At 42.1% G+C, this 26,650-nt stretch overlaps 1 protein-coding gene across 3 annotated transcripts; it reads right to left on the bottom strand.

Annotated features, from left to right (window-relative positions):
- USP18 (ubiquitin specific peptidase 18) lies at positions 1-26,650 on the bottom strand. Of its 3 annotated transcripts, none has more exons than XM_004381226.2 (11): positions 26,468-26,650; positions 19,643-19,908; positions 18,168-18,264; positions 13,047-13,192; positions 10,276-10,355; positions 9,837-9,983; positions 9,039-9,134; positions 7,983-8,150; positions 4,236-4,367; positions 3,536-3,585; positions 1-608 (listed from the first exon to the last, which is right to left on the bottom strand). In XM_004381226.2, the coding sequence occupies exons 2-11, from the start codon at positions 19,803-19,805 to the stop codon at positions 563-565; spliced, it is 1,125 nt and encodes a 374-aa protein (XP_004381283.1). In that variant the 5' UTR covers positions 19,806-19,908; positions 26,468-26,650; the 3' UTR covers positions 1-562. The 3 variants fall into 3 exon arrangements, with proteins under 3 accessions (XP_004381283.1, XP_023591484.1, XP_023591485.1); XM_023735716.1 differs by lacking the exon at positions 26,468-26,650 and adding an exon at positions 25,467-25,487; XM_023735717.1 differs by lacking the exon at positions 9,837-9,983.

Below are 26,650 nucleotides of genomic sequence, written 5' to 3'. Positions count from 1 at the left end.
ATCATTGTGTCTAGCACAGTCATATGGAGAGTGGGTGATCAATAAATACTTGAATACATGAATAGCAATAACACAACAATTGAGTTTTAATAAATTAGTATAGGTTCTAAAGATAAAAAAATTATCAACAGAACTGATATTCAGCCAGTACACATAAGGATGGACACACCAGTTATAAAATATTGAAGTACTGCCCATGGAAATACTTTCCAACCATTGCCCCTTGCCACCCAAATGCCTCCCCCTACCACTGCTGGCCTGGTCTCTCCTCACGTAGGAACACCTGGACTCCCACAGTCTCCCAACTAAAAGGTCAGTGACTTGAACAGCAAAGAGCACCCAGGACCCTGCTCCAGCCAGGGCAGGAGTATCCATTCCAATTGATCAGGACCTATACCGTTTCATTGTTACATATTTTGATATCCACCCCAGATTATCAAATTTAATGATGCAGTTTGAAATCTTTGCTTCTCCTCATTGCAAAATTTCTTAGAAAAGTCAGCAGATCCAGAGACAGAAAAGGAAAATAATAGTTTGTCTCTGAAGGTTTAGAGTACATCCATTAGTACTCCAACTTCGTATAAACCAGAAGATATGCAGTTTCGTTCCTAGAAAGAAAAATGTACATCAGCAATAGCAGAAATGAAGCATTTAGAGTCAAAGGATGCATCAGTGTATAATAGGACAAGCGTCAGCAAACTTCTGGGTTGTTGGGTCAAGTCTTCATCTATCTATCACCTCAGAGAATAACCTGAGAAAATAACCCCTAAGCTGTTATTAGCTAATATCTAAATCACGGGTTGACAAACTATGGGCCCATAAGCCAAATCTGGCCTGCCACTTGTTTTTATAAATAAAATTTTATTGGAACAAAGCCACACTCATTAGTTTACATATTTTCTATGGCTGCTATCGTGCTACAGTGGGAGAGTTGAGTAGTTGCAACAGAAATGGTATGACCCACAAAGCCTAAAATATTTGCTCTCTGGCCCTCTGTGGAGAAAGTTTGCCAACCACTGATGTAAATCATGGGGGAATGACCAACAACCAGAAAGTGACAAAGACGGGGCATCTAAGGGAGATGCTTGGAAGAAAGGGAAGAGAAAGATGAAAAAGTGGAAGGTTACAAGGGAGAATGAAAAAAAACAAAGACACAAGGGAAAGATTAGTCCAAAGGACCAATGGACCACAACTACCACAGACTCCACCAGACTGAGTCCAGCACAACTAGATGGTGCCCAGCTACCAATGACAACAGCTCTGAAAGGGATCACAATAGAGGGTCACAGACAGAGCTGGAGAAAAATGTACAACAAAATTCTAACTCACAAAAAAAGACCAGACTTACTGGTCTGACAGAGACTGGAGAAACCCCAAGAGTATGACCCCTGGACACCCTTTTAACTCAGTACTGAAGTCACTCCTGAGGTTCACCCTTCAGCCAAAGATTAGACAGGCCCATAAAACAAAATGATACTAAATGGGCACACCAGCCCAGGGGCAAGGACAAGAAGCCAGGAGAGGACAGGAAAGCTGGTGTTATGGATTGAATCGTATCCCCCAAAAATATCTGTCAACTTGGCTAGGCCATGATTCCCAGTATTGTGTGACTGATTGTCAACCATTTTGTTATCTGATGTGATTTTCCTATGTGCTGTAAATCCTATCTCTATGATGTTAATGAGGTAGGATTAGTGGTAGTTATATTGATGAGGCAGGACTCAATCTACAAGATTAGATTGTGTCTTAAGCCAATCTCTTTTGAGATATAAAAGAGAGATGGGAGCAGAGACATGGGGACCTTAAACCACGAAGAAAACAGCATCGGGAGCAAAGCGCATCCTTTGGACCTAGGGTTCCTGCACAGAGAAGCTCTCAGACCAGGAGAAGACTGATGACAAGGACCTTCCCCAGAGCCAAGAGAGAAAGAAAGCCTTCCCCTGGAGCTGGCGCCCTGAATTCGGACTTCTAGCCTCCTAGACTGTGAGAGAATAAACTTCTGTTTGTTAAAGCCATCCACTTGTGGTACTTCTGTTATAGCAGTACTAGATAACCAAGATAGCTGGTAATGGGGAACCCGAAGTTGAGAAGGGGAGTGTTGTTGGCATGCCGTAGGGTTGGCAACTGCTGTCACAAACTAATATGTATATTAATTGTTTAATGAGAAACTAATTTTCTCTGTATACCTTCATCTAAAGTACAATACAAAATAATAATAAAATAAAATATGAAATCTAAAAAAAAAAAGTGGAAGGTTAGAAGAGAATTCCAAACACAAACTTAACCTAATTCATTCTTTTGCAAATTATCAGGCATACTTCTGCAACTGAAAATCATCTCAAATATACCCTATGGTATATAATCACCCCTGCCCCAGAAATTCAACTAGAGAAACTTAAGTCTCTTTTGCTTTAACTCCATCCAGCTTTTTTCTCTCCAGATTCCCCTCTGTTGTTGTTGTTAGCTGCCACTGAGTTGCCCCTGACTGATGGTGACTACATGCACAACGAAACAAAACACTGCCAGGTTCTGCACCATCCCCATGATTGGTTGTGGATTGGACCATTGTGACCCACTGGGTTTTCACTGGCTGATTTTCAGTAGATGGCCAGGCCTTTCTTCCTCGTCTTTGTCTGGAAGTTCCCTGAAACCTGTTAAGCATCTTAGCAAAACACAAGCCTCTACGGACAGATGGGTGGTGGCTGCTCATAAGGTACATTAACTGGGAATCAAACCCAGGTCTACCACATGGAAGGCAGTAATTCTACCATTGAACAACCATTGCCCCCTTCCCCTCTATAGTTATTTTTTAAAAAACATATATTAAGTACTTATTAAATGTAAGCCATTGTACTAGACAAAGGTAAAGGAGCTCGGGTGGTGCAGTGGTTAAAGCGCTCAGCTGCTATCCTTAAAAGGTCGGCACTTTGAACCCACCAGCCGCTCTACAGTCCGCTTCCGTAAAGATTACAGCCTTGGAAACCCTATGAGGCAGTGCTACTCTGTCCTATAGGGTTGCTATGAGTCGGAATCAACTCGATGGCAATGGATTTGGTTGGGTTTGGTTTGCCCCTCAAATAGTTCATGATCTAATGTGAAATAAAGTTCTGTAAGCAAACAATTATAATACAGTGGGATTCTTGCTAAAAAGGAGGTATGTTCAAAATGCAGTGAATCTATATAAGAAGCCCCCACAAATCTGCCTGGGCAAGTCATTGAAAGCTTTACAGAGTAGGAAAAGGCCACGAGCAGAGGTATTGAAGCATGAGTAGGAGTTTGCCTGGATAATAAGAGAGGGTGATTTAGGCCAGGAACTGCATGTGCAAAGTCACAGAGTATGTGATATTTGGGGAGCTTCTTGTGCTGGAGTCTGAATTGTGAGAAAAGCATGGTGGAGTGCAACAGATGTTGAAAGATGAGGCTGACTGGGGAGTCATCAGCATATAAGTGATAGCTGAATCCATAAGAGTTTCATTTATCTCTACCAATCCTGGGTAAGCTCAGCAGGTTTCCACCACCTAAATGCTTCTCTTACCAGCGGTAGTTATGATTCCCATACGTACACCGGATGTCCTCCCAGGACACCTGAAAGTACATAAACAGATGAAGTCAAGCAGCCAGCCAACATTTATCCAGAGAGTACAGGGTGCTACAATTTGCCTTCTTCCACTCCTCCAGACAAACCCATCCTAGGGACTCCCAAAATCCTGAAACATCTAGTGATAAAATGCCATGTATATGAAGTCTCTTTTATTATCCTTGTCCCTCTGTTTAAACTTGGCTATGCTTAGCCTAGAGTTCCAGCTTCCATACTTCTAACTCCTCTTGCTTTCCAGAAGTTTCCCACAGAGCATGAAGGGTACTGAGCTTACAGCACCAAAAACCTAGACACTGAGATAAGTGGACTCTGACAGAGCTATGAATCAGATGGAGGATTTCATGCAGAAAAGGGCTTTAAACCCCACTATAGGCCCCACACACAGAGAACAAGATCACAACGTGTCTTGACCTCAAGAATCCATCCAGTCCTGGGCTCAGAATTTATTAAACCATAAACCAGTCGCCATCAAGTCACCTCTGACCTCTGGATGATCGCACCTCCGGGTGGACTCAAACCTCCAACTTTTGGGTTAGCAGCCAAGCGTGATAACCATTTGTACCATCCAGGGACTCCCAGAATTTATTAGAGGTGGCTAATCCAGGGCAAGGGGCAAATTTGGATGGATGTTTCTCACCGAACAGACACTGGAGTCGTTGAAGCAGAACCATTTGCCATCCACAGAATTCCGGATATAGGCACAGTAATGACCAAAGTCAGCCACTCCCACATGGGCAATTACAGCAAAGAGCTCATAACGCCCTTCAGGCTGAAAGGAGACAAGATACAAAATGACTCACCCACCACCCCTCCTTTTCTCACCCTAGCTTAGAATAAAACCAAATCTGTTGCCATTGAGTCGGTTCTGATTCATAGTGACCCTACAGGACAGAGTAGAACTGCCCCATTGGGTTTCTGAGGAGTAACTGGTGGATTTGAACTGCCGACCTTCTGGTTAGCAGCTGAGGTCTTAACCACTGCACCACCAGGGTTCCAGCCTAGGATAAACCAAAAACCAAAACCAAACCCACTGCTGTGAATTAATTCCAACTCATATAGCTTCTAAGGAGCACCTGGTGGATTTGAACTGCTGACCTTTTGGTTAGCAGCTATAGCTCTTAACCACCATACCACCAGGGTTTCCAGCCTAGGATAAGAAGACATTATTTCATCACACATTTAATGTGTGTCTACTGTATGCCAGGCACTGGTGCTTTGAAAGCATTTGACCTCAGTAAACTCACAGCTAATTTAAAGGGCAAATCTATAAGCAGAATTATAACACCATGTTTTACACATGGGTTTGAACCAGTTCTTCCCGGTTCAGTCATGGCTGACGCAGCAAAATTGGAACAGACCAGAATTTGTAAAATGTGGGTGTACTGGAATGGGAAAAATTATGGGTCGAAACCCTGGAATGGGAGACTCAGAAGAGGAGTGGAGAGCCCTGTCAGGAGCCTGGTGCAGAAGACTGGATTATTATCAGGACTATGGAGAGTGAGGAAACCCTGGTGGTGTAGTGGTTAAGAGCTATGTCTGCTAACCAAAAGGTCAGCAGTTCAAATCTACCAGGCACTCCTTAGAAACCCTATGGGGCAGTTCTACTCTGTCCTATAGGATCGCTATGAGTTGGAATCAACTCGACAACAATGAGTTGGAATCAACTCAACAACAATGAGTTTGGTCTCTTTCTGGTGGAGAGTGACACACATTTATAGCAACGAGGTCGGCCACCATTGTTTCTGACTCTGCCAATCAAGAGACTTGGTTGCTAAGCAACGTGCACACTGCCCTTGTTTTCTAAGAGGGAGATTAAGTTTCTAGCAGGGCATTGACCCGTAATTTTTACCGATCCAGTTATTGTTCCAGTACACCCACATTTTACAAATCTGGGTCCGTTCAGGTGTTGCTTAGTTGGCCATGACTGAACTGGGAAGAAGTGGTTCGAAAGCCTGGTTATATACCAGATGTATTTACAGATTAATTTGGGAAGGCTCAGTCTGCTCCCCCGCCCCCACACCCCAACAACAACAACAACAAAAAGTAAAAGGAGCAACCAGCTAAGCAAAGACTAAGAAATTGAGGAAGCCTCCCCAGAACAGACATACTGGAGATGATCTTGCAGGATAAACAAGATTGGCAGACCAGTTGTGAGGAGGGGGTATTCTTCAATGTGGATCTAGAATTTGCAAAGACTCAGCAGCATAACAGAGCAGAGTATATTGAGAGAATGGGAGGCAGGGAAGGTGCTGAGAAGTCACAAGAGATGAGGCTACAGAGACCAAATCAGAAATTAGAACTTTATCCTGTGAGTGTTGGGGAGCCACAGAAGGTTTTAAGAGAAGGAGTAACATCATCAGATTTGTGTTTTAGAAACACACTTACATGTGGTTTGAGAAGTGGGTAGGGAGTTGAGGTGAGCCAGGAGACAAAGAGATGAATTAGGGTACCACATGCTACAAGGAAGAAATGGTGATAGCCTGAATAATTACTATCAGTAGTCATTATAAGGATAATAATTACTAACGTATCAATCATTACCTAACTGTTAGCATTTACGATGCATTTGACTAAATCCTTTACATGAATTATTTCATTCAATACAACAACCCTATGAGGTAGGTGCTATTATAAACCCTGTTTTATAGAGGCAGAATCTGAGCTCAGGGCAGTAAAGTAATTTGCCCAAGGTCAGAGCTTATAAACAAAAGAGGCAGAATTTAAACCCAGGCCTGTCTGGTTTCAGTGCCCAAGCACTTAACGCCTGTGCTATACTGAGATAGTTAGAAGGGAAGTTGAAAGGAGAGGACAGATTTGTGCAAAATTAGGTAGAAATAACCAAAGGTACTTTATGATTGATTGAATGTGGGGGTGGGAATAGGAGAAGTTAAGGGTAAATCCCAGATTTCCGGTGTAGAAATTAAGAAGATGGTGATACTACCAAGTTAAATATGGAATAGACCTGGCAGGAGGAATAGTTTGAGAATGAAGATAATGTATTCATTTGGGGTCTGTGTGAAATCTATGTGGTGACATTCAGCAAGGAGGTGGATAGATGGGTTTGGAGCTCAAGAGAAAGGCCTAGACAAGATACAGACTCGGAGGTCATCAAACAAAACAATGAAACAGAACAGATATTCCAAAAACAGACCCATATACATATGGGAATACAGAATTTTCTAAATGTAGTATTTCAAACCTACGGAGAAAAGATACTTAAGTAATTTTTTTTTCCCTCAGTGTCTTCTAATAAGTTACTAGCTCAGGACAACCGAATTCAACTTTACTGTAATTTAACTCGGCCCAATGAACTGGCTACTTTCTTATTAGCCCTAAAGTGGGCACACGTTATTTTAATAAGAGAGTTTGGCTGATAGTCTACTGAGGACACAAAATGTTGTGTTTACCTGTGTATTTGTAAGCACTGCACACATTATCGCAGAAGGAAGGTACTGAATTGTGGGTGCCTTCCATTAGTGCTCTGAGGCATTATGAGTGCAAACTCAATACTTAGAAATAAGAAAATCTTTTGAATCTTAAGAGAAAAGAAAGGCAACTACAGGCAGCAAGTGCTGGTGGTAGTAGTTTGGTGATAACAACCCATCATAGTTATTCAGGACACACAAGTTTCCGTCATTAAAACGTTTCTTTAAAAATTAGGTTTGCTCACCCTGACAGGGAACACAACAGAGAGTCCCTGACAGAGCAGGAGAAAAGTGTGGTGCAGAACTCAAATTCACATAAGAAGACCAGACTTAATAGTCTGACTGAGACTGGAGGAACCTCCGAAGACATGGATCCTGGACGCTGTGTTAACCCAGAACTAAAACGATTCCCGAAGCCAACTCTTCAGGCAAAGATTAGACTGGACTATAAAACATAAAATAATACTCAAGAAGAGTGTGCTTCTTACTTCAAGCAGATACACAAGACTAAATGGGCAGCTCCTATCCACAGGTAGGATGAGAAGTCAGGAAGGGACAGGAGCTGGTTGGATGGACATGGGAAACCCGGGGTGGAAAGGGGGAGCGTGCTGTCACATTATAGGGATTGCAACTAGCGTCACATAACAATATGTGTATAAATTTTTGTACGTGAAATTAACTTGTGCTGTAAACTTTCACCTAAAGCACAATTTTAAAAAAAATTAGGTTTGCCGACTTTATGAATATGCTTCTATGAATCACATCAAGCAGTGCGTGAGTTTTCCTCACTCTGTTTATACATGGCCAGGAAGGGGCATTATTTCTGAGATGAGGGGAGGACGCTGAGGAGACACCCAAAGGTGCGTCTCTGATAAGTGGTGACTTCCGGAAGAGGCAGAATTGAGGGGACGTCGTGTCTGATGAGATGGAGGATGGAAAGGAGGTTGGGAGCATCTCACCTGGTCCTCAGCATTGCAGAGGTCTTGCTCAGTCGGAAGGACCTGATTGAAGTCCAAGCTCTGGGGGAAACACAATGAGTGGCAGATCTTTTCTGTCTTCGAATTCCTGATGCAGAACCGCAAGAGGTGGATTGTCAAGGTCTGGGGCAAACGGTTCAGCTTCAAGACCTGGAAAGCAAAATCACTGTGGAAGTGAAGTGGGTAGGTTCAGAGAAATACCAGGGCTGGTGGTATGCTCTTCTTCCCAAAGAGCTGACTGATAAAATGCAGAGCAAGGGCACCATTCGCTGACTCTGTGGGGCTCCCCCAAGAGCAATGTGATATTTGGCTATTATGTTATTGCTGTCTCCCACAGAAGGCATGAGCAACCCCAGGGTTCTGTGTGGGGGCTCCTACCTGGTGATCTGAGGGAGGTAGTTTAACCCTAAAGAAAAAAAAAAAAACTGCCTATAAAGGTTGGCAGTTCAAACCCACCAGCTGATCCCTGGAAACCCTATGCGATAGTTCTTCTCTGTCCTCTAGGGGCACTATGGGTCGGAATTCACTCGATGGCAATGGGTTTTTGTTATACTGCTCTTGGGAAGTCTCTGGGTGGTACTGCAAATGTGCTCAGCTGCTACCAAAAGGCTGGAGGCTCCAGTCCACCCAGAGGTACCTTGGAAGAAAGGCCTAGCAATCTACTTCCCAAAAATCAGCCAATGAAAACTCTACGGAACACAGTTCTACTCTGACACACAAGTCACCATGACTCAGGGTCGACTCGACGGCAACCAGTTTACTGGTCTTGGTCTCAGACCTTCTTCTCTTGTCCTTAAAAGGCATGGTGTACTATCCATTTCAGTGATGTGACCTGAGGAGCCATGTCCACAGTTCCTGAACTCAGAAGTCCCAGGATCTCAGACTCTAGCCTGACCCTATTCTCTCCCTCAACCACCGACGGTGCCCTCAGGACTCTGTGAAGACACTACAGAACCCCCATGTCAGACTCTAAGGACCCAGAAATCCACCAGGGGCAGCTCCAGACTAGGTAAGCATCTGGTTAAAGGGAATGAGTACCTGCTTCCCATGGCTCTTCTTCCCACAGTTCTGACAGAAGCACTTGCTTTCGGCTGATAACTCCTTGGGTTGGAAGAAACACTGCAGGGCATCCTCCTGTCCCAGGAGAAAAAGGAAAAAATAGGGTTGGTATTTCCCTTCTAGAGTACAACGCCCCACCCTTGTGAATGGAGATTAAAACCTTTATTCTGGTTCTCTCCACTTCGTCCCTTAACATCTGGCCCAGGGTAGTGCACTTGGCAAGATCTCAAAAAGTTCTTACTGATTAGAGGTGGGAAAATAGTAGGGGCACTTGTTAAGCGAGCAGTGTGAGGAAAGAGGAGTTAAGAGGGGGAAAAAATACATATATATATATATATATATATATATGTATATATATATATATTTAAATATATATATAAATATATTAAAAATATATTTTTTCCCCCAAATCAAAGGAGAACTTGACCAGAACGATGCAAACGAAATAGTGACTCTTTTTTTAAGCCAAGAAAACCCAAAACCAAACCCACTGCTGTCGAGTCAATTCCAACTCATGGTGACCCCATGTGTTACAGAGTAGAACTGCTGCATAGGGTTTTCTTGACTGTAACCTTTACTGAAGCAGATCACCAGGCCTTTCTTCCGTGGTGCTGCTGGGTGGGTTTAAATTGCCAACCTTTGAGTTAGTTGTCAAGCACAAACTGTTTGCGCCACCCAGGAGCCTTTTTAAAAGCCTTGGGTGGTTAAAGGAAGCAAGGGGGCATTGGCCACATTGGGTTGCCTGGGAACGCAAATTCACCAAGAGAAAACTCTTACCAGTGTTCTCAAGGGCTTTGAGTCTATATCAAAAAGGGAAAGAGGGAGGGTCAGCATTTTACTGTTTCTGCTACTCTCCACAGAACAATCAAGGCAAACCAAGGTCTCCTTCATCTGGATAGTATACAGGGCCTGCAGCCTCTCTACCTGCAAGAGGGAGGTGAAGACAGGTAAGACAGCTACCACAGCCACAAAACAGGTTCAGCCAGTTTCTGGAAGTTGGAGCCACCACACAGAGGCTCCTGAGATGGCAGCCACTATGATCCTTGCCCTAGCCATAATGTGCAAAATAATAACAGTAACAATATTATGGAACTCTGATAAGCATTTTACACAGATTGCCTCTTTTAATCCTCCCGACACACTACATAAACGTTACTTGAATGAGTTAAATGAGCAGCATCTTAAACTTCTGAGTTCTCTAGTTCTGGGCTCTTACCAAGTCCACATCAGTGATTTGGTCCTTAATCAGGTTCCAGACTATGAGGTAGAGTTGAGCAGCATCATGCTGGACAAACACTGGCGAAAGAGAAAAGTCACAGCCTAATTAGTGAGGTCACCAGGCACACTTCTCACACTCCTGTGCCCTAGCTACCCAGATGCACATGAACACTCATCACTTTGTCTTTTCCACGCCCTGTAAGGGCTAAGTTTCCACTACACGTTAAGGGCTCAATAAGTGAAAAATAAGCTTGGTACTGGTTTTTGAAGACTCCTCTTTAAACCTGAGCTCCAGACCCACATAACTTCTAACTGCATGGCACAAGTTCCTTCTCCTTTCACTTACACTCAACCCTGCTGGCCTTCGTTGAGGGACCCACTACATGGAACCAATAGCTAATAGTGGATTTTCTCTGTATCTAAGCTGAGCCAATACTCTAACTGTAACACTAACTGGACACTTATTTATCTACCCTTTATCTATTTCTTTATTCGCCCCCTCCCTAAAAATTGAGCAGTTTCCCAATACTGATATCTGACCCATGTTTTCCCCAAAGGTGTTTGGGTGAACAAGAAAGGAAAGAACAATCTCAGTGTTAGATGATGCTGGCTAAGAGGGGGAACATTTAGCTATGAATTTCTACATATGTTATAATATTTTTATAAACTAGCAATGAACTAAAGGAACAACTCCATTTACAATAGCATCAAAAAGAATAAAATACTTGGGAATAAATTTAACAGAAGAAGCACTAGACTTGTGCAATAAAAGCTACAAACAATTTTGGAAAGGAATTAAAGACCTAACTAAATGGAGAGCCATCCAATGTTAATAGTTCAGAAGACTTCATACTGCTAAGATAGCATATTCCCCAAAATGATCCCCACATTCTAATAGGTAAGTGGTAACTTTGGTGAAGACAGTACAATACTGGGGAAGTCAGCATAACTTGACCAAGGCAAAGTCACAGAAGCTTCACAGACACAGCCAAACTCTCTGAGAGACCGAATTACTGGGCTGAGGGCTAAGGACCATGGTCTTGGGGGACATCCAGCTCAACTGGCATAACATAGTTTATAAAGAAAATGTTCTACATCCTAGTTTGGTGAGTAGCATCTGGGGGTCTTAAAAGCTTGTGAGCAGCCATCTAAGATACTCCACTGGTCCCACCCTGTCTGGAGGAGAATGAAGAAAAGCAAAGATACAAGAGAAAGATTAGTCCAAAGGACTAGTGGACCACAACTATCACAGCCTCCACCAGACTGAGTCCGGCACAAATAGTCCAGCTACCACCACCAACTGCTCCGACAGGGATCACAATAGAGGGTCCCAGAGAGAGCTGGAGAAAAATGTACAACAAAATTCTAACTCACAAAAAAAAGACCAGACTTACTGGTCTGACAAAGACTGGAGAAACCTGGAGAGTATGGCCCCAGACAGCTCAGTAATGAAGTCACTCCTGAGGTTCACCCTTCAGCCAAAGATTAGACAGGCCCATAAAACAAAATGAGACTAAATGGGTATACCAGCCCAGGGGCAAGGATAAGAAGGCAGGAGGGGACAGGAAAGCTGAACGAATGGAAATGGGGAACCCAAAGTCGAGAAGGGGAGACTGTTACACGTCACGGCGTTGACAACCAATGTCACAAAACAGTATGTGTATTAATTGTTTAATGAGAAACTAGTTTGCTCTGTAAACCTTCATCTGAAGCACAATTTTTAAAAAAAGGAAAAAAAATTCTCCACACATTCAATGCACTCCCTATCAAAATCTCAGCTGGATTTTTTTTTGCAGAAATTGGTAATTCTAAAATTCGTGTGGAAATGCAAAGGACCCAGAATAGACAAAACAATCCTAAAAAGGAAAAACAAAGTTGGAGGGCTCACCCTTCCTGGTTTCAAACCTTCCTATAATGCTACATTTATCAAGACAGTCTCGTACTGGCATAAAGATAGACATAAAAAGTCAATGGCTAGAATTAAGAATCCAAAAATAAACACTTATGTTTATGGTCAACTGATTTTCAACAAGGGTGCCAAAACAATTCAATGGGGAAAGAACACTCTTCTCAGTAGATGGTGCTAGAACAAACGGATGTCCACATGCAAAAGATTGAAGTTGAACCTCTACCTAACACCATACCCAAAAATTAACTCAAAATAGAAAAAAGACCTAAATGTAAAAGCTGAAAGTACAAAATTTAAAAGAAAGTAACAAAGAATCGGGAATGACTGCTAATTGGTATGGGGTTTCTTTTGGGGGGGAAGACAATGTTGTAAAAGCACATTTTGATGATGGGTGCACAACTGTGTCCATACCAAAATCTTCTGAATTGTACATTTTAAATAGATTATACAAAAGAATTATATAGTATGTAAGTTATATCTCAAAGCTATTTTTTAAAAAACTAATCTATTTATGAATTCTTTTTGTAGAACATAGTTTCTCCTTTCTATTCCTTTCTTGTATATTCCTGAGATTCTTTACCTGTGGCTGAATGACCTTTCAGAAAACTCTCATGCTTACCTACTCTACTGAGTAGTATGGGTGAATATGAGAGTAGTATGTGCATAAATAATATTCATTCTGCACCTTGTAAAAATGTGTGGCTCTTCAAAGTTTTTCAGATTAGGTCCTCCAATACAAAGGTTCAGAGTCTACCTAACGCCCTTCTTGTTCATTCTTGTTCATTCACTGCCCATGAGCCCCCCTCCTCTTCACTCTCTCTCAAGCCCCAACTCCATCTGGAGCACTCGGCCAGTCTTACAGGGCACTCTGTACTTCTGGAGGCAGTAGGCGAGCTCCAGGGGCTGCACTGCTTTCTGCCGGCTGTCCTGCATCTTCTCCAGCAGCAAAAGCAATTGGAAGGGGACACTTCTCTTCTGCTCTTCAACTCCCCTGGGCACTGTTATCCTGACCAAAAAAAACAGCTAGTTGGTGTCTGAGGTCTTAAAAGCTTGCAAGCGGCCATCTAAGATGCAAGAATCGGTCCCAATCACCTGGAGTAAAGGAGAATGATGAACACCAAAGACACGAGGAATGTATTAGCTGAAGAGACAGAAAGGGCCACATAAACTAGAGACTTCATCAGCCTGAGACCAGAGGAACTAGATGGTGCCCAGCTACCACCAATGACCACCCTGACAGGGAACACAACAGAGAGTCCCTGACGGAGCAGGAGAAAGGTAGGGTGCACAACTCAAATTCTAGTAAAAAGACCAGACTTAATGGTCTGAGACTGGAGGAACCCCAGAAAGCACGGCCCCCGGATGCTCTATCAGCCCAGAACTAAAACAATTTCCGAGGCCAGCTTTTCAGAGAAAGATTGGACTGGACTGTGGGACATAAAGTGATACTTGTGAAGAGTGTGCTTCTTAGCTCAAGTAGGTTCATGAGACTAAACGGGCAGCTTCTGTCCGGAGGTGAGATGAGAAGGCAGAGAGGGTCAGGAGCTTGTTGAATGGACACGGGGAATCAAGGGTGGAAAGGAGGACCATGCTGTCACAGTGTGGGGAGAGCAATTAGAGTCCCTTAACAGTGTATGTATAAATTTTTGTATGGGAAAAAATTTTTTTAAAAAAAAACAGCTAGTTATTGGTGGTACCAGGGGTGGGAGAAGGGCGAAACAGGGAGTCATTGGTTAGGCACTGAGCTTTTGTTGAGGGTGATGGAAAAATCTGGAAATGGATAGCGATGATGGTTGCACAACATGATGAATGGAATCAATGTCACTGAATGTACGTGTAAAAAATGTTGAAATGCCAAATGTTTTGTTCGATATAGTTTCGCCACAAAAAAATAAGTATATAAAAACAGGCCAGGAACCTCCTTATACTCATGGTTCTCAACATTATGTGCACATTTGGAATCACCTGGGCAGCTTTTAAAAGTCCCCATGTACAGGTCACTCCCTAGAGGAGCTAAATCAGAATTTCTGGGAGTGGGGCCCAATTCTCAGAATGTGTTCATTCCCCAGATGATTCCAATGTACAGCCAGGGTTGAGAACCACTGCACAGAGTACCCACTGGAGAGAGGGACCAAACAACTGCTGCCTCATCCCTCCCTACCCTGCCCAACAATCGCACTAGAATGAAGGGAAGATATACTAGGTCCTGGGACCACTCCTAGGCCAAGCAGAAAGATGTCCAGCCCAAAGCACTCCAAACTGAAAGACAAACAATGTGCTCAAAAGATAGCATGAAGGGATGCCAGTGTATTTTAGCAATGATTCATTAATTATAAGCATCTCTCAATTTCCCATGCCAGTGGAGTGGGAAAAGGAGAAAGTATGGGGCAAAAAGGAATGAGTGATAGAAAGTGTGTGTATATGTATTAGGTGTGAGAAAAATCAGTAGAGTGACTCACAGACCTACACACTGACTTATACTTTCTCTGACATTGACCTAGTCCCAACTCCCTTTTAACCAAATCCAGTTGTTATCAAATCAATTCCAACTCACGGTGACTCCATGGGTGTCAGAGAAGAACTGCCCCATAGGGTTTCCAAGGAGCAGCTGCTGTTGTTAGGTGCCGTCAAGTCTGTTCCGACTCACAGCGACCCTATGTACAACACAACGAAACACTGCCTGGTCCTGTGCCATCCTCACAATCGTTGTTATGCTTAAACCCATTGTGGCAGCCACTGTGTCAATCCATCTCCTTAAGGGCCTTACTCTTTTTTGCTGACCCTCTACTTTACCAAGCATGATGTCCTTCTCCAGGGACTGGTCCCTCCTGATAACAGGACCAAAGTATGTGAGATGAAGTCTTGCCATCCTTGCTTCTAATGAGCATTTTGGCTGTACTTCTTCCAAGACAGATTTGTTCCTTCTTCTGGCAGTCCATGGTATATTCAATATTCTTTGCCAACACCATAATTCAAAGACATCAGTTCTTCTTTGGTCTTCGTTATTCACTGTTCAGTTTTCTCATGCATATGAGGTGAGTGAAAACACCACGGCTTGGGTCAGGCACACCTTAGTCCTTAAAGTGACATCTTTGGTTTTTAACACATTAAAGAGGTCTTTTGCAGCAGATCTGTCCAATGTAATGCATCTTTTGATTTCTTGACTACTGCTTCCATGGGTGTTAACTGTGGATCCAAGTAAAATGAAATCCTTGACAACTTCAATCTTTTCTCTGTTTATCATGATGGTGCTTAATGGTCCAGTTGTGAGGATTGTTTTCTTTACGTTGAGGTGCAACCCATACTGAAGGCTGTAGTCTTTGATCTTCATCAATAAGTGTTTCAAGTCCTCTTCACTTTCAGCAAGCAAGGTTGTATCATCTGCATATTGCAGGTTGTTACTAAGTCTTCGTCCAATCCTGATGCCACATTCTTCTTCATATAGTCCAGCTTCTCAGATTATTTGCTCAGCATACAGATTAAATAAATATGGTGAAAGGATACAACCCTGGCTCACACCTTTCCTGACTTTACACCAGGAAGTATCCCCTTGTTCTGTTCTACACAGGTTCCTCATGAGGACAATTAAGTGTTCTGGAATTCCCATTCTTCAAAATGTTACCCACAATTTGTTATGATCCACAGTTGAATGCCTTTGCATAGTCAATAAAACACAGGTAAACATCTTTCTGGTATTCTCTGCTTTCAGCCAAGATCCATGTGACATCAGCAATGATATCCCTTGTTCTACATCCTCTTCTGAATCTGGCTTGAATTTCTGGCAGTTCCCTGTCGATGTACTGCTGCAACCTCTTTTGAACGATCTTCAGCAAAATTTTAGTTGTGTGTGATATTAATGATATCAATAATTTCTGCATTCTGTTGGATCACCTTTCTTTGGAATGGGTACAAATACGGATGTCTTCCAGTCGGTTGGCCAGGTAGTCTTCCAAATTTCTTGGCATAGACAAGTGAGCACCTCCAGCACTGCGTCAGTTTGGTGAAACATTTCAATTAATATTCTGTCAATTCCTGGAGTCCTGTTTTTTGCCAATGCCTCTTCCTTCATTACCATCAGTTCTTAATAATACGCTACCTCCTGAAATGGCGGAACATCCATCAGTTCTTTTTGGTACAGTGACTCTGTGTATTCCTTCCACCTTCTTTTGATGCTTTCTGAGTTGTTTAATACTTTCCCCATAGAATCCTTCAATATTGCAACTTGAGGCTTGAAGTTTTTCCTCAGTTCTTCCAGCTTGAGAAATGCCAAACATGTTCCTCCTTTTTGGTTTTCTATCTCCGGGTCTTTGCACATTTCATTATAATTCTTTATCTTGTCTTCTTGAGCCGCCCTTTGAAATCTTCTATTCAGCTCTTTTACTTCATCATTTCTTCCCTTCACTTTAGCTATTCGAAGTTCAAGAGCAAGTTTCAGAGTCTCTTCTGACATCCATTTTGGTCTTTTCTTTCTTTCCCATCTTTTTAACGACCTCTTGCTTTCTTCATGTCATTCCACAACTCTTCTGGTCTTCGGTCATTAGTGTTCAGTGCATCAGATCTATTCTTGAGATGGTCTCTAAACTCAGGTGGGATATACGCAAGGTCATACTTTGGCTCTCGTGGATTTGTTCTAATTTTCTTCAACTTCAGCTTGAACTTGCATATGAGTAATTCATGGTCTGTTCCACAGTCGGCTGATTGTTCTGACTGATGATACTGAGCTTTTCCATCATCTCTTTCCATAGATGTAGTCGATTTGATTCCTGTGTATTACATCTGGCTATGTCCACGTGTAGAGTCACCGTTTATGTTGTTGAAAAAAGATATTTGCAATGAAGAAGTCATTGGCCTTGCAAAATGCTATCACCAAGGCCAAACTGTCCAACTACCAATCCCTATTCGTTTCCAACTTTCACATTTCAATCACCAGTAATTATCAATGCACCTTGACTGCATGTTCGATCAATTTCAGACTGCAGAAGTTGGTAAAAATCTTCAATTTCTTCACCTTTGGCCTTAGTGGTTGGTGCATAAATTTGAACAATAATCGTATTACCTGGTCTTCCTAGTAGAGGTATGGATATTATCCTATCACTGACAGTGATGTACTTCAGAATAAATCTTGAAACGTTCTTTTTGACAATGAACACGATGCCATTCCTCTTCAATTTGTCATTCCCAGCATAGTAGACTATATGACTGTCTGATTCAAAATGGCCAATACTGGTCCATTTCAGTTCACTAACATCTAGGATATCGATGTTTATGTGTTCCATTTCATTTTTGCTGACTTCCAATTTTCCTAGATTCATACTTCATACATTCCATGTTCTGATTATTAATGGATGTTTGCAGCTGTTTCTTCTCATTTGGAGTCATGCCGTATCAGCAAATGAAGGTCCCAAAAGCTTGACTCCATCCATATCATTGAGGTCGACTCTACTTTGAGGAGGCAGCTCTTCCCCAGTTGTCTTTTGAGTGCCTTCCAACCTAAGGGTTCCTCTTCTGACACTATATCAGACAATGTTCCACTGCTATCCATCAGGTTTTCACTGGCTAATTTTTTCAGAAGTAGACTGACGTGTCCTTCTTCTAGTCTGTCTTAGTCTGGAAGCTCGGATGAAACCTGTCCACCAAGGGTGACCCTGTTGGTATTTGAAATACCGGTGGCAAAGCTTCCAGTATCACAGAAACACGCAAGCCACCACAGTACGACAAACTGACAGACATGGCTGACAGGAGCCGCTGGTGGATTCCAACTGCTGACCTTTGGGTTAGCAGCTAAGATCTTAACTACCACACCACCAGGGATCGTTTTAACTGCTTAGGGGATTCTAATGTGTAGTCAGGATTGTATAGAACAAGATCTTTTGTCTGGCAATTTTTGGAAGAAGACCTCTAAGTCCAAGTCACTGTAAATAACTTAATATTTGAAAAGGTAAAATAATATGCATGTTTATTAGCCTGAAAAATAGTCTTACCTCTTCAGTATCTTGGCAAAGTCCACATTCATTATGAATAACTGAATCAGAGAGTTAAGGCAGCAGGTCTGTCCAATGTTATGTAAACCAACCAGGCCTATAGAGGGAAGAGAAAAAAAGTACTGAGGGCAAGTCCTAGCTAAGGGATTTGACAAAAATCAAATGTTTATTTAAAATCTACTAAAGATAACCTGGTGGTACCATGGTTAAAGCGATCGACTGCTAACCAAAAGGTCGGTGGTTCAAGAATCGCCAGTGGCTCCATGGGAGAAAGATGTGGCAGTCTGCTTCTGTAGGGACTTACAGCCTTGGAAACTCTATGGGGCAGTTCTACTCTGTCCTATGGGGTTGCTGTGAGTTGGAATCGACTTGACAGCCGTGGGTTTAAAGATACGAAATTCTATAACGTACGATCAGAAGACAAAGGCGGAAACCTTTGAAAAGTTAAACAGTAAAGGTCTTTATAGTCCATTAGGAAAAAAGAGATGTCACAAGAAAGTACATTATTCATTGCTAAATGAGTAGTTCAAGCAACTGTATTAAGAGCAAAGAGAAAGAAACATTACAGAAAGCATAAGTGGAAGAATTATCGGTTCATCCCATTCAAATTGTTCCCTACAGGGTTGAGTCTAAATGGGCATCTCTGGGGCTCAGGGATAAGACCAGGCTAGTCTACAACTACATCTGCCCCAGCTCAGTCTCACCACATAACTCCCTGCCACTGAGTCAATTCCAATTCATGGCAGAGTAGAACTATACTCCACAGGGTTTTCAATGGCTTACTTTTTGTAAGTAAATCACCAGGCCTTTCTTCCAAGGTGCCTCTGGGTGAATTCAAACTGCCAAGCTTTTGGTTAGCACCTAAGCACCTAACTGTTTTCATCACGTAGGGACTTCACATAGATGGAGGAAATCAGGAGAAAGTTTCAGGGAAGATCCAGCTAATCTAAACTCACCCCTTGAGGCTGGAAGCCAGTAGGGACTTACGAGGGTATGAGAAAACCAAAATATAACATTTCTCTGACCCACTATCAACCAACCTCCTCTTTTCCTACCCAGCCTTGAGCTCAGCAGACCCTACAGGGTGAGCAACTTAAGAGAGAGGGAATACCACTAATCTCAGTGGTGTGAGAAGGGCAGTAAGAATGGAAAAATCCTAGAGAGCAGGGGATCACAGATTTCTACTCCTCAGTCAGCAGAAGCACCTTGCTTATAGACAGACTCGTGCACAGGTATAATAGTAAAGACAGGAGCTAATGCTTGGTGCTACTATCTGGCTTAAGGTAGTTTCCAGATTATCTCATTTAATTTTCTCAATAACCCCATGTGCTAGGTACTAGTATTATCCCCATTTTACAGATTCAGAAATGGAGGCACAAAAGATTAAAAGCCATTAACCACAAAGCTATACTGCTTCAGAGTACAGTGGGTGAGCAAAGCAGTCAAAACGAGAAAAATGTGGAGGATGTAATAACCATGAGGACGGTCCCAGGCACTGAAGTGTTCTTTTAGCTGCTCCCTCTCCCTCTTCATGTTGCTGTCCTCTTCTTTCTTCTGAACAGGTTCTGCTGGGAATGGCTGAGATGAAGCCAGGACTGACCGGCAGCTTGTACTCAGGAGCCCAAACACTTTGTCCATTAGTGATCACTCCAAAATCCCCAGGCCACCAGCTGCCTGGCCCATCTGCAGCACTGCATGACCCCTCGGGGAGAGCTCACCTCAGCCAGGGGTCCTGTGACCTCTGTGAAAACAAACCACAAGTAGTTAAGGATAAGAGAATAGAGGAAGCATATTCATGCGATCAGTTCTGATTCCAAACAGCCAAGTCTTCGAGCGAGGTGAATGTTCCAAGAGAATGGCTTATAAAGCTCTAGGGCCGGAAATTACCACTAATTACTAGTCACCGCTACCCTTCGTCCCACACTGTTCCATTTGATCTTCTCTCTCCAGCCACAACCTCAGAGTGGACTGTCATATCCTCAAACTGAACTAATCCTCTTTCTCCCAGATTCTCCACCCTGGTAAATGGCACAACATTCACCAAGGGGCCCAGACCAGAAACCTGGGCGTCTCTTTGCTCCTCCCTCCCGTGCCCAACAATCAGCAAGAGTTGTCAATTCTACTGCCTAAGGCTTCTCACAGGCACCCTCCATACTACTCTTCTGCCACACCTTTGACTTCCTGGGACATTCCTACAGACCTCCAGGTCCCAGTAAAATGTCCCCTCCTCTGAGAACCATGTCTTGGTTTGGGTGTTGTCTATGCTGCCACTGTACTTTATACACAGCTATTCAAATAACGGGCTCCAATATATACGCACACACACGTATATACACACACATGTATTTATATACATATATATATATACACCAAACGGGTTTGGTTTTTTGGTTTCTATATCTATTTTATACACACACACACACACACGTATTTGTATACATATACATATACCAAACCTGTTGCCTTCAAGTCGATTCCGACTCGGCGACCCTGTAGGACAGAGTAGAACTGCACCATAGGGTTTCCAAGGAGTGGTTGGTGGAATCAAACTGCTGACCTTTTGGTCAGCAGCTGAACACTTAACCACTGCTCCACCAGGGCTCCATATATATACACACACACATATATATATATATGCATAAGTATATATACACACGTATGTATATATACATATTTATATATACATACATATATATGTATATACATAAATACCTAAACAAAGGAGCCCTGGTGGCACAGTGGTTAAGTGTTGAGCTGCTAATGTAAAGGTCGGCAGTCTGAACCCACCAGCAGCTCAGACTGTAAACAGTTTTGATTCACCTAGGACTTTGTCACTACCCTTCGGAGATATTCTCAGAAATATAATTACCATGTTAAAGTGTACGAACTTTAAGGTTCTTGGTTAAAAAAAAAAAGTTGGCATCGAGTTGACTACGACTCAGGGTGACTTCATGTGTGTCAGAGTAAAACTGTGCTCCACAGAGTTTCCAATGGCTAACTTTTTCAAAGTGGATTGCCAGGCCTTTCTCCCAGGTGCAGAGATCTGGGTGGACTTAAACCTCCAATGTTTCACATATGTTCCTAAATGCCTTGCACCAGTTTATATATACTCTGAGCAGTGGGGTGGGAGAGGCTGTCAGGACTCAGTGATCAAGTGAAGGAAGTTTGTTGATGTTTACCAGGACAGGTCTCATAGAAAAGGTGAGTCTAGAACTGAGTTTATTAAAGAGACGAAGGGCATTTTGAAATAAGGGGACATCTTGAAGTGAGGCAGGCGATACGCAAAAGATCAGTAGTTGGGGAGAAGAATGTAGGGAAGTGTGTGCAAAGGACTGTAAGCAGATTTGCATAAAAACCAAAACCAAACCCGCTGCCTGCTGTCGAGTCGATTTTGACTCATAGTGACCCTATAGGACAGAGTAGAACTGCCCCACAGGGTTTCCAAGGAGCGGCTGGCGGATTCGAACTGCCGACCTTTAGGATAGCAGCCAAGCTCTTAACCACTATGTCACCAGGGCTCCACCACATATAAAAATGCCCATTATTTTAAAGAGCTTTTTCTTTCTCCAGTTAACAATAAATAATATTTAAAGGAGATTTTTTGTTGTTGTCAACTGCCAAAAAAATTAAACTATCCCTTCTTTTCAAATTCAACAGCTATATCACTATCTATAGTGCCCCTCCCAAAAAAGGAAAGTGCGACAATAAGGGATAAGCAAGTTAAGACACACTCATAAAATGGAATACTATGATGACATCGAAATCATTTTAGACTATTTAATAAAAATAGGGAAAATGATTATGATACATCATTGAATAAAAAAAGGAATTCTCAAGCATTTATATGGTATGAACCCCATTCTGTAAAACAATAAATATAACTACACACGCACACAAACAGAGATAAATTACTGGGAGGAAATATACCAAAAATGTTATTAAATTCTAACTCCCAGTGGTATGATTACAGATCATTTTTACCTTTTTTTTTTTTTTTTTGCTATTTCTCTTAATTTCCAAATTTCCAGTGATCAATATGTAATTTAAAAATAAGCAATAATTCGTTTGAAGGGTAGATGTAGTATATTTTAAGGAAATCTTTTTTGGCAATAGCATTCCTATTCCAAGACCCTCAGAAAAATTTAATGAATTAGAGATGAGAAGTGGTAGAATTTTTTTCTTTTTTTCTTAATTATTTCGCAAAACGTGGAGGAAAGGAACACATCTGAAGTTGGGAAACAGTTAAGGATAGGTATCATATATCACGTTAAATGGTAACATAACAAGTAATCTCTTCTTTTTCCCTGGTAAATACTTATTTTCAATGGTTATAAACAGCTTTACCTCAATGGTTATAAATAGTTTTGGATTCAAACGGCCCATGTTTTGGTTAGCAGCCAAGCTCTTAACTACCGTGCCACCAGGGCTCCCTTACAAGACAGCCTAGCAGAATTAAGTTGAAAGAGGAACAATGGCAGAAGGCAATTTCATCAGCAAGAAGTAGGATGTTGAGACCATCACTGAGGGAAATCTGATGAACCAGAATGGACCAGCCTGCATCATCCAGAGACACTGCCTTGCCCTCTGCCAAGATCTCACAAATACTTCATTCAGCAAAATATGGCAGGAAAACTCAGTGTATCACCTGGGCAGGCTGGCTGGGCAGGTCCAAAATGACAAGAGCAAAACCCAGCAACCTTCAAGACTGATCACAGAGGGAGGAAAGGTAGGTGGGACAATGAAGGAAAGGAAAAGTGAAACTTAGAGATCTGAAAGGGGTGGGGAAAGGCCAAATGGGCAGAGGATGTAGTTAAGCTAAGCAGGTGGCAACAAGCTCCCACCAGAGAAGAGGATGCATATATTCCAAGGAAGCTGAATTTCCAAACCCAGCCCGACTCAAAAAGTGGCCCCAAAATACTAAACTGACTTAGCTCCCACCCTTCCTGAATTTTTTACCCTGAAAACCAGGGGGAGACGTGAATGATGGAAGCAGCTGGGGCAGGCCAACTACCGTTGTAGCTACAGAATCACTCGTCACAGCAAACAAACAAGGGACATGATGCAGGAAAACCGAGGAGGTCCCAGTCTCTAACTGGACTCTTCATTCACAGCTAGACTTGCTGCGGGAAAACCAGCTCTGACTTTAATTGCCCGAAGAGGAACAAAAGTAACATACCAGGAACATGATTTAAGCAGCCTCACCGTCTTCCAAACCCAACCCCCATCATGTAAACAATAAATTCAGACATCACTCTTAGTCATGTGTTCACATTTGAGTAATGGTGATACGCTGGGCACACAGATTAGAACATTCCAGATGAAACTCAAAGTAATAGGGAATCCTGAAGCTACAGCCCGTTTGGAAGAGATTAGGACTTACCTTCTTTAAGATTGTTTATGTTAAACATTTTCCTCTTTGAAGCCCATCATTGTGTAAAAGTGCAAAACTGTGCAACATATTTTCTAACAGTGAAAAAAAAACAAAAACAAACATGCTGCTTTTTTAAAATTTATTCTTTGATACCAGTTGCTACGGAGTCGGTTCTAACTCATGGCAAGCCTATGTGTGTCAGAGCAGAACTGTACTCCATAGGGTTTTCAATGGCTGATTTTTCTGAAGTAGATTACCAGGCCTTTCTTCAAGGGACTTCTTGGTAGACTCGAACTTGCAACCTTTCAGTTAGCAGCCAACTGCAAATGGTTATTTGCACTACCCAGGGACTCCTTATTCTTTGATAACCAAACCCACTGCCATCAACCGTATTCCGGCTCATAGCGACCCTATAGGACAGAGCAGAACTGCCCCAGAGAGTTTCCAAGGAGCAGCTGGTGGATTCGAACTGCCGACCTTTTGGTTAGCAGACGTAGCTCTTAACCACTACACCACCAGGGTTTCCATTCTTTGATAGTGTTCCGTCAGTCAGGACGGAGATGCAGACCCTGTGTTAATCTCCTAGTCGTTCTGATCCTATGAACACATTAGCTTATCAGAAAGGTGCCCAGTTCTCACTCACCATCAGAGATCCGTCTGTTACACATATGCCTGCCTGTTTCCCTCACTACATTAACATTTTATTATGACATTATAAATAAAGGGGTTGAACTTTTCATTTGTAATATTTTAATTATTACATAAGGAATACTTGTTTCAATTTTAGTATTGCCTCTGACAATCTCCTTAAATTGTGTCCTACTCAAATAGTTGAGAAGAAATTCTGGGAAAAAAAGTTAAATATCTGATACCACAATCTGGTTTTATTTTGTATTTACTGTTATCATTATTCATTCTGACCATTATTTCGTATCCAGTTACTTTGGAGTGATTAGAAAACATACATAATCTGCTTGTTTTTCAACAATTAAAAGTCAGCCGGGGTTGGGTTGGAGAGTTAGGTGAGGGCCAGACATTGCAAGGCTTGAGGCCATAGTACAGATTTGTGATTCTGTGCTAAAAGCAGTGGGAGACCACTGAAGGTTCTTGAGCAGAGACAGGACACAATCAGGTGTGCTTTTAAAAAAAGACCACAGTGGCTCTGGAATTTGGAAACTGGATTCACTATTGACTGAGGAGTTAGAGTATTATCTCAAACCAAAATCAAAGTGATCAAAGTTGAAGTGCAATTGTTAATTTGGTAACCTGACAATAGATACTATTTGTGTCTCTGTGGTTATTTTACCTATACAGAGAATGAAAGGCCGACCAGATGGACTGGCTGGGAAGGCTGACTAGGAGTGTTTCTCAAGGACCCTCTATGGAGAGTGATTGTGATTCTTGGGTGGATTTGGGATTTCCATTCATAGATGAGATGCTCCCAATTAAACCTTTGTCACCTGTCTTCCCGCCAAAAGTCTCCACTCCACAGTGACTGGAAAATTAGGCAGGAAGAAAAGAAAAATTTAAAAAGTCAGCCCAGAACTACTGAACATATCAAATTAAAAACAAATGTAATTACTTATAGGTCCAGGTAAGGAGCCCTGGTGGTGCAGTGGTTAAAGCCCTCGACTGCTAACCGAAAGGTTGGCGGTTGGAATCCACCAGCTATACCACAGAAGAAAGATGTAGCTGTCTGCTTCCAGAAAGATTTACAGCCTTGGAAAGCATATGGGGCAGTTCTCCTCTCTCCTACAGGGTTGCTATGACTAAGAATCAACTCAATGGCAATAGGTTTTTTGATTTATAAGTCCAGGTGACACACTGAATTACAGTGGATAAGTTACTCAAATAATTCAGTCATTAAAAACTACTTTTCCCCAGAAATGGAAGCAAAAGTGGGAAAAAAGGAAGGATATTTGAATTACCTAGATGACTGATTTAATCCTCGGCTTCACTCTGTATAATACAACAACAAAAAGAAAACATCACATGAATTTTTTAAAATGTTTTAAAATATTTGCCTCATTTTCTTGCATGATTGCAAAGTATAGCTATCTCAATGCTGTTAAGTACGAAGTTAAAGCCTTTGCTTTATTAGTAAATGCTTTGAACCCTAGATTTTTACGGGTCATAGAATGAAGTCGTATGTTTGTTTCAAGGTCTAAATTTGGCTCTTTTTCAGAAAAAAAAATTGGAAGGAGGAGAGGAATTAAGGCTAAATTACTCTGATTTGCACAATTTGACAGAATCGTTCGAATTTCTCAATATGTATACCCATTAACTCAGTAATTCCACTTCTAGGACTCTCCCACAAATAAATGTGTATATTTCCGTGGATGTGTACATAAAATGATATTCACTGTTGCATCATTTATACCAGTAAAAACTGGAACAACCTAAATATCCACGAACCATTTAATAGATGATGTGCTTCCCATATTATATAACAGTTTTAAAAAAAAATGAGGTTGGCCTTTCTACATGTCCTGCCATGAAAAGACGCCCATAATATACTGTTAAGTGGAAAAAGCAAATTACAAAGCAATACTACAGAATGATCTCACTTTGGTTTTTAAAGACTTGGGCATAGAAAAATACCTGGAAAAGTACACATACATGATACTGAGTCGAAGATTGAAAGTTTTGTTCTACTTTATACTTTTGTCTGCAGTGTTGGAATTTTTTTACAAGGGCACAACACTTCTGTAATTTTTTTTAGTTAAACACAAAGTTATGTAAAAAGTCCAAGTAAATATATCAGTCTGGGGGAAAAAATACATAGGTTCAATACGTCCACGTAATGAATAGAGACTGTTATTATAACAGAGCCCAGATACATTCCTTAATCACCCAGGTGGCATACGAACAGAGCCCTGCTGGATGTCTTTTCTGGAAAGAAAGCTTCCAAAATTACCATGAAACTTGCCTCAAGTGCCACGAAAACGTCAAGCCTCCACTGTCCAACTCGATGCTCGGAACGCCGAAGAGGCTTCTCCTTGCCAGGTCCCCTTCGAGCTCTGGCGGAGGAGGATCCAGCAGGGTGAAGAGCGCAGAGCTCAGCTACCTGCCGGGAACAGACCTCGCGCAGCCGTCCGCTCTCGTCCCAGTC

Source organism: Trichechus manatus, unplaced genomic scaffold, assembly GCF_000243295.1.
Source record: "Trichechus manatus latirostris isolate Lorelei unplaced genomic scaffold, TriManLat1.0 scaffold00081, whole genome shotgun sequence".
Taxonomy (NCBI): domain Eukaryota; kingdom Metazoa; phylum Chordata; class Mammalia; order Sirenia; family Trichechidae; genus Trichechus; species Trichechus manatus.
Note: the sequence above shows the minus strand (reverse complement) of the source record. Positions and strands in the feature narration are given on the sequence as shown.

Excerpts from the sequence above, each read along its gene's own strand:
- USP18 (XM_004381226.2), bottom strand. The coding sequence starts at position 19,805 with ATGGACAAAGTGTTTGGGCTCCTGAGTACAAGCTGCCGGTCAGTCCTG. Across the intron at positions 10,356-13,046 it reads CCAGAAGTACAGAGTGCCCT|TGTTTGTCCAGCATGATGCT; the intron begins GTAAGACTGGCC and ends CTCTTTCGCCAG. Across the intron at positions 4,368-7,982 it reads TCTGCAATGCTGAGGACCAG|CCTGAAGGGCGTTATGAGCT; the intron begins GTGAGATGCTCC and ends GTCTCCTTTCAG.